This window comes from Pogoniulus pusillus, chromosome 15 (genome assembly GCF_015220805.1).
Source record: "Pogoniulus pusillus isolate bPogPus1 chromosome 15, bPogPus1.pri, whole genome shotgun sequence".
NCBI classification, from domain to species: domain Eukaryota; kingdom Metazoa; phylum Chordata; class Aves; order Piciformes; family Lybiidae; genus Pogoniulus; species Pogoniulus pusillus.
Genome location: NC_087278.1, coordinates 16,105,714 through 16,118,714, shown reverse-complemented (window position 1 = coordinate 16,118,714; position 13,001 = coordinate 16,105,714). Strand labels below are relative to the sequence as shown.

At 43.0% G+C, this 13,001-nt stretch overlaps 1 protein-coding gene across 3 annotated transcripts in view; it reads right to left on the bottom strand.

Annotated features, from left to right (window-relative positions):
• The window catches only part of AGK (acylglycerol kinase), a 38,264-nt gene extending 25,779 nt beyond the window's left edge, over positions 1-12,485 (bottom strand). Inside the window, exons 1-2 of one of the 3 annotated variants that reach the window (XM_064155524.1) lie at positions 12,426-12,485; positions 2,871-2,910 (exon numbers count right to left, since the gene is read on the bottom strand). Coding sequence is in view for 1 of the 3 variants with exons in the window: in XM_064155523.1 (XP_064011593.1) it covers positions 2,871-2,910; positions 11,940-12,049 (150 nt within the window). In the remaining 2 variants the exon portion in view is untranslated. Of the gene's footprint in view, positions 1-2,588; positions 2,673-2,870; positions 2,911-11,939; positions 12,166-12,425 lie in introns of those variants that run through there. The other 2 variants (XM_064155523.1, XM_064155526.1) reach the window with 2 other exon arrangements.
• Positions 12,486-13,001: the final 516 nt, after the last annotated feature.

Below are 13,001 nucleotides of genomic sequence, written 5' to 3'. Positions count from 1 at the left end.
AATTAATTTCACTTGCTGGCTTTGCTCTGGAAACCTCAATTAAAAGAAGCATACAGCTAGCTATGTTGCTTAAAACATTCACATTTCTTCCAGAAAGTAAAAGGATTATAGAAGTTACTAAGAGTAAAGGAATCTTAAAAGAAAGGTAAACAAATCAGTAGCTCTTAAGCTTTACTCAAATATCAGCTGGGAAACAGACCAACTTATTTTGTTGCAATTGTTGGATGGGAACTGGGAAATACAGGGGACCTCTAGCATGTTACAGCTGTTAGAAACAATTAATTATTTGCTTGGGGAGCACAATGTGATGTATTTGCTTTCTCTAAGCAACTTAACAAGGTTTACAAAGAATTTATGAGCAATGACACAATCACTTCTTTATGTAATACACTTAGACATTTATGTTACCTACAAGGGCATTTCTAAAGCAAATGCTGATTTTTAAGACAGGAAATAAAATAATAATAATAATGTAGCATTCCAGGGGTCTTTTTTTTCAGAGAACATAAGAGAAGACAACTAAAAGCCAGATATTAGAAATGATTGTTAAATATATGAAGGTATAATTTAGGAAAGCCAATGGCCTTTTCACTTCCTTGACAAATGCACATTTGCAGACACTGCCTATCTGCACTTCTAAGATGACAATCACTATTTTGCAACTATGCAAAGCCCTGTACACAAAGTCTTTATAATGCTTTATGAGTACTACCAGAGAAAATACATTCCTTTACAGAAAACTATCCCTGCTTCACAGAGTGAATCGTTTGTCAGCTAAACAGGATCTCTTTTAACACATGCCAAGAGCTTAGTAGTAAAGTCAATAGGCAAGACCATAACTGCAAAGGAAGTCCACAGTCAGCTGACACTGGCTTATTCCAGAGAAGGTGGTGCAAACAGTTTAAAATATGATAAACAGGTTCTTTCTATGGTCATTTGCCATTCCAAGGCTGTCATCACAAACTGGTGTTTCAATTCAGATATGCATGGCGGAGGCTTTGCATAAAACACCGTGCCAGAATATCCACTCCAGCAAAGGTGGGCACCTCATCAATTTGGTATGGCAACAGGCTTAAAAAAATTAAAATCCAATGTAAAAATAGTAGGACCCATGCACACTTCACTCAGACTACACTGTTTCCTGGACGAGCCTGCCCCTGTTTTTTCCAACACTTACACAGCACTATTAATGCCAAGCAGCATCTTTCAAACAATTACAGTTTGTTGATATTCTGAAGAAGGTATAAGGCATGCAATGCCTTACTGCTGGATTGCTGTGTCTCTTCAAGCAGCATTTGGCACTCACACATTAGCAAGAATGGAAATTACAGCAAGAATTGATTACTAGGCTTTCTGGTTCATTCCTTCCTAAGGCAGGAGTCTTCTGCAGGATATTTTACCAGGCTTTACCCACTGAAATTGTAGGAAGCTCTACTGACAATGCTTCTGTACTTTCATTTCTAAGAATAAGGAGTAATGAAATAGAAGACTCCATCATGACTAGAATTAAGAAACAGGCAAGTCAGAATTTCCACAACAGAATTATCTTCATGGACCTCAGCAAGCACACCTTTTTTACAGTGTACTTACTTAAGTCTTTTAACTTCTCTTTATATACCATTTAATCAGTGCCTTTAAAAAAAAATTCTAAATTGGTCAACATACTTCAAATTCTAAGGTATTAACTGCTATTTTTGGTACCATAAAAGAGTCCAATTGCTTCAACATTATGCAGTAAAAATTAATATTGAAAACATAAAACTCAAGAATAACTGATACTATGAGTTGGAAATGCTGTAAGTGTGATTTATGAAAGTATTTTCAGTATTCTTCTTATTGTTTCATGAGACTTGAGTTCCCTAACACCTATTATGTCATGAAGTTCCATTGCCCAAACCAAGCTGCTGTGAATACTTTTCCCTCAAGAAAAGGTAGGGTAAAACTGGGATTACTCAGGTGACTCACACAAACAGGGTAATGTCAAGAAGGATTTCTCAATGAGAAAAATAATTTTCACAGTTCCTCTCAGACCCCAGCACACAGCGGTAATAGGCTCAGTGTCAGCTCCTGCCAAATCTGGCATTGAGAATTAGGTTTAGACTTTGTGGGAGGTAGAAAGACTTAAAATCCTACAGCACACCCATGAGAGGCAGTAAGCAATGCCTGTGCAGTGATGTCACCCATGCACCTCTGAAAGACTTTTATTAAGGATAAGATTTCTTTATGGGAATACTACCATATGGGAATTCATGCAGGCCACAAACTACAAATTGCCAACAGTGAGTATACTCAGAGAGTAACTCAATATTAGCTTTCTTGTCAGGGATCAGCAAATGAGTTCTCCCCATTAGGTTCCCATGGGGTACATGGGCTTCAAAAGTGCTAGTTCAGTCATCCCTCTTAGTACCCTTGATAAAGTCAGAGTCAACTAGCAAAGACAAGGTCTCTCACATCGAGCACTAACACAAAGCAGTTTCTGCTGCTTCTGCCCAGACTACACTCATTGTGGTGGATCTGACCCTTCAGTCTCCTGTCTTATCAACAAATCATCTTCCTACCAGAACTTTACACGCATTGAGCAATCATACCTGCAGAAATGGAGGTCAGGGTAGCTACAGAAGCAACTGAGATTACTCCAACAATATCACTGCACCATCCACTGCAACAGCAGTCAGGGCATGAAAGGTACAGTACCCTGTCTGCAAGCTGGAGGCCTCACCCACCCTTTGGTACTTTAGCAAAAGAACACAGATGGCATCATTTGAAGGCTTGTCACGTAGAGAGGGCCCACAGGGAAAATCTCAGGAGCTCTGTACAACCAAGATAAGAGAGAGATTTTAATCTAATTTTATCACTTTAAACGGCATTACCTGGGCTTCTTGGCATGCAGCTCTTCGTAGCAGGTTATCACTATTAGGTAAGACAGAGAAGAGAGTGGACATTAGGTTGTGTGAGTCCAAAACAATTTGCTTGGTTTTAAAATGTAGGTGCATACCCTTTTTGCAGCACTAAAAATAAAACATACAGGTTCTTTAAGACCTATTTAACACATTTTAAGGATGAAACATACCCATTTAAGCACACATGCTTTTTTTTCTTGCCTGTGCACATAAACATCCTTTCCATAGTGAAGAAAAGCAGAAAACAAAGACCAAGTGTGCCAAGATTACATAAGCTATGAGACGCTGCATAACTGTGATTTAAATCGCTACACAATTGTGCTCCAGATCTAAGGGGTGGGGTATTTTTCAATGTTAATGCTGCCTGTTATTTACACTGAAGGAACTTATCATTCTGTCAGTGTAGAAAAGATTTAGGCTTAAGTGTAACTTTCATGGACTTGACTCTTTGCACATAATTGCTAACTCCCCTCTCCATCAGTTTGTAAGCTGAACACATGTTAATGCAGAACCTACCACCCCCCTAGGTCTCAACATGGCCTAAAGCAGGAACTCAGGAGAGGTGGAAAATCACTGAACTCACCTAAGTGAAGTTTAAAAACAGAGAAGAAAATATCAGCATTAGGTATGTCACTAATAGTCATTTCAGAAATAAAATCCAGACTAATGCTTGTGCTTGTCATTGGTGACAGACAGCATTAGCAAGGTGGCAAGCTGGGCACAGTTGGCAAGAAAACCAGAGATAGAGCTACCAAGCGAGGAACAAAATTTCCTTTCTCCCCAGACCAAAAAATGTCCTTGCAGACAAAACAGGGCGTCCTGTTCTGCAGTGCCAAATGTCTCATCTGTCCTCTAGATACCAGACACTCCCCCTCCTTGCTAAAATCAAAAGCTCCTTCAATTTGCCCTTTCCAATACCTGGCAAGACAGTATTGTGTCCAAAATATCAAGCACTAATGCCCACAATTATAGTCAGCATACCAAAATGAATAAACTACACCAATTAAAAAGTTTGAAGACCAACTGGGGAAAAGAACTGACCAGGAACGCAGTACACTCCTGCCAGAAAGTGTGGCCAAATTCTGCAATGAAAATGGCAGAAGAGAAGCCAAGACCTTGGTCACACCACTGTCCCCAAACACAGGTGCAACCTTTGCATTTCCATGAGTTTACAGTATTTATCTGTTCCTGGAGCTACATAAGCTTCTCTTTTTGGTGTCATAAGAAGATGCTGCTATGTCAAAAAGGAGAAGTAGAATGACTTCAGGTGAGATACAATGTTGGGCTCTGAGAAAATAAACTAACAGCAAAAAAGCCACAGGTTTGTTCCAGGTAGCAACAAAAAGGAGAAAAAGACTTTAATTGAGGAAGAAGAAAATATGTGAATAACCTCACCAGGATAATAAGCAATAGGAATTTCTAACAAAAAAATCAAAATTCCTCAGAGGCATGCTTTTAACTATCACACTTGCTCCTTAAAACCAATTAATAAGTTGTATTAGGTCCCTGAAATATTACTTACAGGAGTTACAGACAAGTTTTTCATTGCAGTAATACAATGAAGGCACCCTAGTGAAAACAACACTCTCTCAAAAACTTTGTGTTCCAAGCTAAACATTGTCACAGCTAATTTCAGTTCAGCCAAAACTGCATGAAAAACTAAGCCCACACTGCAGTGCTGAGGGCACAAACCCTCACACAAGGATCATTTTTTCCCTCTGTCACTACGTGCAGCCAGAGCAAATGCAAAGCAATTTCAGTCTCAATACATCAAGTTGAAATATTATGAGATATCAAGAGAACTCCACTATCAGGTGATGGCTGCATAGTTGATGCCTCAGTGAACTGCCGTGCCGACCTTATTAACAAATCTTCGTTAAAGCCCTGTTTTCTGTTTACTTCACACCGGTACTATGTTATTCAGAAGTCATGCTGTGTCATTGTCATCCAGGGTATTTTACTCCTGTCTGCAACCTTGTGCTGTAGTGTTTATTGTCTTTAAAATGCAGTCCAGCACAACTTTTCAAACACAAAGATACGGTGCTCTCTGTCCCAACCTGGAAAGATCCTCAAGACAACTGTCAAGGATGCAAGCTTGATTCAGCTCGATGGAGTCTTAACTATGAAAAGTGGGCCTGACAGATTGATGTCAACATTTAAGCTAATTTTGTCCTACACAAAACATCTACCTGGCACATAACATTTTGGTGCCAAAAGAAAGGTTTAGGTTCTAAGACGAGAAGAACCACTTACTGTCCATTCATTTATGGATGATTTGCCCCACCTGTCCAGTAGCTTAGCACCCAGAATCCCACTCTATCTCAGCCATACTCATGGGATTCCCACTGACTTAATTAGGACACATATTCTGAAGTCAGATATCTGAGTTTGGCTTAAAGGCACTAGGTAAAATAATGTGTGTTTTTTTTTTCCTTAAAATGTTATGTCAACACTTTACTATTTTCACACTTAAGAAAAAAAAACCAAGCATAAATGTATCCATGAGAACAAGAGTCATCCTGTATCACAGCTCTTGTCTTTACTCATCTCATATGGCTCACCTTAAGTACCCCAAGTGGGTCTAGGTATCTCTGTGGGTCATACCAATTAATACAGCTAGAAAAATGTCCAAAATAGTAAAAACTCCAACGCTTCTTAGTCTTCTGTGTTGGTACATATTAATGGAAATACAACTGTGTACCATTCTCAAAGAATAGAAGGCTTCAATAATAAACACAACATTCTGTTAGCTTTTTGGCCATTACTATCTAGTATTACATAGACACAATTTTGGCCTTAAAGCAGAACAGATGTGTGATATTGCTTCTGCTGGCCAAGTGCAGGTTGCTTTCTCACTGTGAGAATTATGCATCACACAGCTTACAAGTGGGCCAACTAGGAGACAGAAAGGAATGGCAGTGAAGTATGGAAGAAAGAGGATGTCCTAAGCTGAACCCACAGACAGAACTTTGCCTGGTTCAACAAAGATATCAATCAGTTCTGCAGGACTGGCAGCCTCTGCAGTGCTGAGCCCTTGGAGAACATAGAAGATTTAGGCCAAAGCAAGGAACCAACAGAGTAAGAAAGACAAACTGTCCAGAGCTCAACATGCAGCAGCCATGTCAGGCTGCCAGAACACACTGGGATGCGAGAGCAGAACATTCAGACAACCCACCTGGAACAGGAGCTGTTCTGCTTTATCTGCAACATCCCTGGCACAGAGCTGGTGACTGCTGCTCCTGCCCTAAGTGTTTTCAGCTAGAACAGGGAATTGACACTTGTGCATATATGCATGCAGATCCACACAACTGAGTACATATGCTCTTCCAGCTGAGGCTGCATCCTCTGCCCAGGTGCCAGCAGAAGCAAAGGCTGAAAGCATGGTTCCCACAATGAAACATCAGCAGTGAGATGAACAAGACAGCAAATGAACCAAAGAAGCTGCTTGATGCCCACAGCTGCAACAAAGGTAAGCCTTCATCTTAGAGCTAACCAAAGCAACGCCATTCAAAGTGACCATACTACAAATGCATAAAGAGGCTCAGGTGTGAGATCCCACTTCATAAAGGGTTATTAGAATTAAATTTAAGACCATTAGGTACATTCAAGCAAGAAGCAGCCTAAAAACTGACCAGTTCAGTGCCTGCATCAAAACAGTTTTGTGAGGAGAAGCCTGACCAAAGCTGTGCATTTAGGATTGCACCTCAAGACCTACAAGAGAACCGTAAGATTTTATTTTAGCTTTTGGTCTCCTTCCAATATAGCAAGAGGACAGCATTCTCTTTGTTGGATATCAACATTTACTTCCAGCTTGGCTTTGGAATGGAATGGAAGACAAATCTTAGTTTCCATTAACTTTACCCAAGACTCAGAATTCATACTCCATTTCTTTGACAAAGCTGCAATGAAACAAAGTCAACCTCTCAGAAAGGTGACAAATTGAGTTATCAGTTGGCAAACATGCAGAGACTAACATTCAAATTATAGATAACAGCAACACTCAGGTTACTGGCAAGCAAAGGACTTGCCAGCATTTTTTATGGAGAAAGTCAGTATTTCAAGATACAGAGAGCAAAATTGAGTACCTGATGAGTTCACTGCCTCAGCACAATATTGAGGGTCCCCATCCCTGCAAAGTGATGACCACTTACCCAATGATACCACTGTAACAACATGGCCCAATCTGATAATCAGTTAAGCTACTATTCATAGAATGGTTTAAGTTGGAAGAGACCTTAAAGATCATCTAGTTACAAAACCCTCACCATGAGCAGGGACAAATTCCATTAGACCAGGTTCCTCAAACCTCTGTCCAATTCAGCTCCTAGACACTTCCAGGAAGGGGGTATCCACAACCTTCCTAAGCAACCTGTTCCAGTGTCTCACCACCCTCACTGCAGATAGCAACCAGTATAAATCCACCCTCTTCCAGCTTAAAGCAATTACTTCTCTTCCTACCACCGAGCCCTTGTAAAAAATCCCCCTCCAGCTCTCTTGTAGGTCCCCTTCAGGTACTGGAAGACTGCTTTAAGATCTCCTCAGAGCCTTCACCTCAGGCTGAACAGCCCCAGCTCTCACAGCCTGTTCCCACAGGGGAGATATTCCAGACCTCTGATCATCTTCAAAGCCCTCCTCTGTACCTACTCCAGCAACTCTATGTCCTTCTTATGTAGGAGGCACCAGAATTCAATGCAGTACTCCAGGTGGGGTCTCAAGCACACTCTCAAGCCACTCCTTGTCCAACCTATATTTGTGTTTGGAATTGCCCTGACCCAGGTGCAGGACCTTGCACTTTACCTCGTCAAATTTCATGAGGCTGCCTCAGGCACACCTCTCAAGCCTGTCTGAGCCTCTCTGGGTGGCATCCCTTCACTCTAGTGTGTCAACTGCACCACCCAGCTTGGTGTCATTCACACCCTTGCTGAGGGCGCACTCAATTCCGCTGTCCATAACAATGACAAAGATGTTAAACAGCACTGGTCCCAGTACAGACCCCTAAGGGATGCCACTTCTCACTAGCCTCAATCTGGACATTGAACCATTGACTGCAACTCTCCGAGTGCAGCCATGCAGACAATTCCTTATCTAGCAAATCACCCATCCCTCATCATAATCTCTGTTATCATAATAATGATTAAATTTCTGCTGATTTGACATAGCTTGTGACTTGCTGCACCATCTGGACATAAAGAACGGCAGAAGCTCAGTTCAGGGACACAAAAGTAAGAGAGGCTCCCAAACTTTATTGGTCATGAACACTGACAATCTGCATATAGGCCAAGTATTGCTCTAGTACACTAAATTCAGTGTTCCTCATACCTGTATGACATGCTACAAGTTAAAATTATGCTTGTACATAAATTCATGCAATCCAGAGATATCAGAGGGAGACAATCTCACATGTGACAAGACTGAGTTATCTTTTTACTTCTCCAATACAAGAGTATTTGCTATCTTAAATGCCAGACAATGGATTTCTAAAACATATTCTTTTGTAAGAAATTAATTTAAGATTAAAGTTTTGTAAGAATAGCAAGGGAATTTTATTTAACAGTAGTTCAACCAGACATAATGTCTATCATTTTACACATGAAAACCCTTTGCTGTCTCCCGATTGATGTCTCTTTTGAAGAGGCACCTTTTTGCTATATAACATACTTAGAATAGCTGGATCAGAAATGGGGGAGGGGGAAATCAGCACAAGGTTTCCCCTTAACTCTTCTCATTCATCCTAAAATGCCTTACATTTGAATCAGTCAATATTTGAACAAACACCTCCAAAGATGAAAGGCTAACACAGTCATCCAGAAACTAAATGCCACATGAATAAAATATCATACAAGACTGGGCTAAGAAACTCCACAATCTTTACAGTTATTGTCATCCACAACCTTCAGACTAACTTAGCAATGAATGACAGTGCCCCTCCATCCTCTACAGCCTATGGAACACAAGGGCATCCACATCTGACCCCAAAGCACGGCCCGTGGGGTGCAGGAAGGGAACGCACAGGTCTGTTTCCAGGCAGGGAAGAGGCCCAGTGAACAATTTTGGAAAAGATAATAATATTCTTGTCCATATTTGTCTACACAGCCTCCAAAGTCTTAACTAAGTGCCCCATAGCTCTTCTGTTGCTATGGCCACACTGAGTGACTGTGATAGTTACGATATATTTGAAGGACAGATTGTTATTCACAATAGCTCCACTTTAATGCAGGCATCATAGCCTCCACATCCAGAAGAATGAACCTTGAGAAGTCAAAAAAGCAAATGATCTTCTCTGTACAAGAGAAAAACCATGAGAAAAGCCAAGAGGAGGGATGCAGAATGGGAAACAATCATTTTCTTCATCTGCAAATAAATGATCAACATCTCAGACAGCTGACTCCAAGAATTCAGAGGCTAATCTGAACTTATGCTGTGCTAACACCGGCCCCTTTGTCAGAAAACTCCAGTGATGCCAGAATCTGAAGAACAAGACTCCACCAAGCATTTATCTGTTCTAAAAGTACAGATATAAGTCTAGTCAAGTATGCCTCATGCATAGTCATTTAGCCTCTGATGCCAATAACAGCAAGCCTCATGGCTAGAATAGCCCATGGCTCACTTGTTAACCACTTCAAGTGTTTCCTGCAGCAGACTGTGCACAGGGCATTATGCTCCTCAGCATAACACAAGCATAAAGAAGCCAGGAAAAAGGAACGTACAGAAAAAAAACTGACACCAGATGCCTTTACCACATTTGGAGGCAAAAGCTGCAGAGAGAGATATTGGCCTATTCCCTGCGAGCAGCCACAAAGTCTTCACTATACACAGAGTACCATACGAGACCACCTTTGAACTATTAAACTCCTGCCATCGGGTTCTTTTTTCACTTCCCCTTTTCCTGTTCCCTGGCTAAAACAATCCCTCACAGTGAAATGGCTAAACGGTTGTCACTTTCAAAACAGTATTTAAATCTCTGAACGCAGTACTTTACAGCTTTGCTTCAGTCTACATCAAAGTCACAGAATTGTTTGTCATCACAGGATTTCCTACCTTACATTTCTAATGTCTGGTAAGGAAATGCCATATTTCACCTTACATATGAAAGCAGAGATAGAAGAATGAATGAGATGTGTAAACATATTTTTCCTACCACATCTGGGTTAAAGCACCATGCTCACTTTGTGCAAACAACCTCCGAGCACTGTGATTTACATACCAAAAGTCCCCGTTCTGTTTGTTTTTCATATATTCCTCCTTATTCACTGATATACTGACAATGATTTCAAGTTCTTCATCATAAGGTGTTTTCACAGTTACTGCAGAGGAAACCAATACAGCTAAAACCAACCAGTACACAGGCATACACATTCACAAACAACAGACACAAAAGGGAGACAGATTGCATCTGACACTGCTCCTAGGCCTCAAGTGCCTGCTCTCCATATGCACAAAGAGCAGACTTCTTAATACTCTATTTCAGTAGGACTGTAGTATCCAGGCCCGACATTTACTGTGCTGTCATTAGTATCTCTGGCAACCACATACCAGTAAAGAGGCAACTTAATGTTAGCAGGGTGGCTGGGAAAGTCAGGGCATGCTGTGCCTGGCCAGCCAGCCCCTCATATGAATGCCACCAAGCAATTTCTTCCTCCTCATTTTGTGCATTAAGCTTATTCTTTTGGCTAGGAGGTACCAAGAACGAACTTCAAACACTTGCTCATTTGCATTTTGCTATTTTATCTGAATTTGAAGATCAAGTCACCAAAGGGAAAAGTGGAATGCAGGCTCAAGGATCCACTGACATTACATGAAGGCATTAAACCCATCCTCTTTATCTCAAATACTTCTGCTTACAACACAGCAGTATACTATGTACTTATTTTCTTCTTGTTTGTCCATGGAGGCATAAACCTGAAACAATGACCTATTGTTACCACGACTTTCACAGTTACTCTCTATCTTACCATCACCTGTCCTACAATCAGCAATTACAGGGATAAAAGTATGGAGTTAGAGGTTTTATGACTCTTGCCCTGCAGTCAACGCAGCCCTAGAACTTCGGGCAAAAAGCAGGCCACTAAAGCAGATGTGCTATTCAAAACAAAGGCTGATTTAATGCAAAAGTCCCTAGGCAAAAGGAAACAAAGAAGGAAAGTATAACAAACAGCATAAAGAGATTTATTTTCCCAAGTTCTCCACCGAGGCCTTGGCAGCATTTTAATGTAAGCAGAAAAGAGCACTGCTAATATCGTGACTTAAACAATTAAAAGACAGTAACAGAATAAACAGCAGCAACAAAAGTAATCATTTCTAAAATAACTGGGCCATTGTTTGTATTGTAGTCAAGCGTATTAACCATAAAGGACAGGGATTCACGTGGGAACCTAGCCATTTAAAACACGTGAACAACGACTCTGCCCGCCCCACAGATAACACACTGAAAATGACACCCTGCTGGGTAGAACTTCGGGCAAAAAGCAGGCAGAGAAGGAGGCACACTGCAGGACCCGCACCAGTGTCGTGCCTCAATGGCACAAGCACTCGTGCAACCGAAACCAGGATCTTCCGTGAGGTGTATGGCACCATTAAAAGCAAAGCAAAGCCTGGGCAAACCCACAGGCACAAGACCTTCTGTGCACAAAAGTGGCTTCTCATCAGCCAATGCCACGGGCATTCTTTGCAGCTGTGGAGGCCCTGGTTTCATTCGGTATTACAATATTGGTTAGAAGTGTGCAAGCAGATAACGTGCACTTGGCTGATGGCCTGACCTAGCCCCAAAATTACGAGGCCGAAGTGGAAAAAGGCACTTAGACTTCCTAAGCTCATGGCTGCTGGAGGAGGAGGGAGAGCCACCTCCCAGAGGGCCCTCTGAGACGAAGCCCCAGGTTATGAGCGGTAGAGGGCTGGTATCCCGAGCACCCGAAGCGAACATGGCAGCGATGCCCTCGCCGCGCAGGGCCTGTCGCTTGTGCAAGGCGGCAGGCACACCAGCAGAGCGACGGCCCCGCTCTCCCGCCTCCTTGGCCCGGCCCGCCCCCAGCCGGCAGTTACCAGTGCTTCCCATAGAGCCAGCTGCCGCCCCAGCTCAGCAGGCAGACTCCGAATGTGGTTTTCTTCCAGTGATTCCTCAGCGTCCTCAGCGCTTTCACCGCCCCGGCCATGCCGTCCCAGCCACCCGGGGCAGTCCGCCGCCCCTCAGGATCGGCCGGCAGCAGCCCACACGCCGCTGTTCACGTAGCCCGGCTCGGCTCGGCTGGAAACGGCTCCCCCGGCACCGGCGTTCCGCGCAGCTATTTACCGTCGCCGCGGGGAGGCCAGGCTGTGACCCCCGGCTTGGGAGGGCCTCTCCCGGCCTCCGCCGTGCTGGTTTTGGTGAGCTTTCACCTCACGCGTGGACCGGGGTGTTGCGGATGGCTCAGCCCCCATCCGTGCTACCATCCCCCTGCCTTGGGCCACCTGTGGTCCCTGTCACAGCCCAGCACACTCTACCTCAGTGTGAAAAGAAACAGCCCCGAGGAAGAGGGTTTTTACACCTACCTGTGTCCCGGCCCTTGCAACCTTGCTCCATGGTTGTCCTTCAGCCCTTAAGGTGACCTGCAACCAGCACTTGCAGCGAGGCGCAGCTATCAGAAGCAAGGAAAGCAGAGAACTTTCTGCATAGCAGAAAGCAGAAGACAAAAATAAACAGATTGTTTTTCACACAGAAATATGCAAGGTGCTCCCCACAGGAGAAAAAAAAAAGATTGTGGAGGTTGCCTAGGAACTCCCTGGGGTTTGCTGTTTAAGCTCCACGGACAGCATGACCATATGTGCCAAGAGGAGTGCCTCCAGGTGTGTGGGAAAGAAACTATCCTCACAAGGATGCCATACAGCTGTGAACAGCATGAACATCCGTCTAGGGAAAGGCAGGCACATGACTAAGGGCAAGACTTGGTCTCATGATGGGAAAAGCTCTGGGACAATCCTCTGGTGGTCGTCCCTTCAGGCATTACCTCTCGCCATGGCACCTGAAAGATGCCAAACACCTCAGGAATTTCACAGAAGTGGCAAGTGCAGACATGAATGGTAAATTTTGGGAGAGACCCTGTCCTATGAGAAAGGAAGAGAGATCAC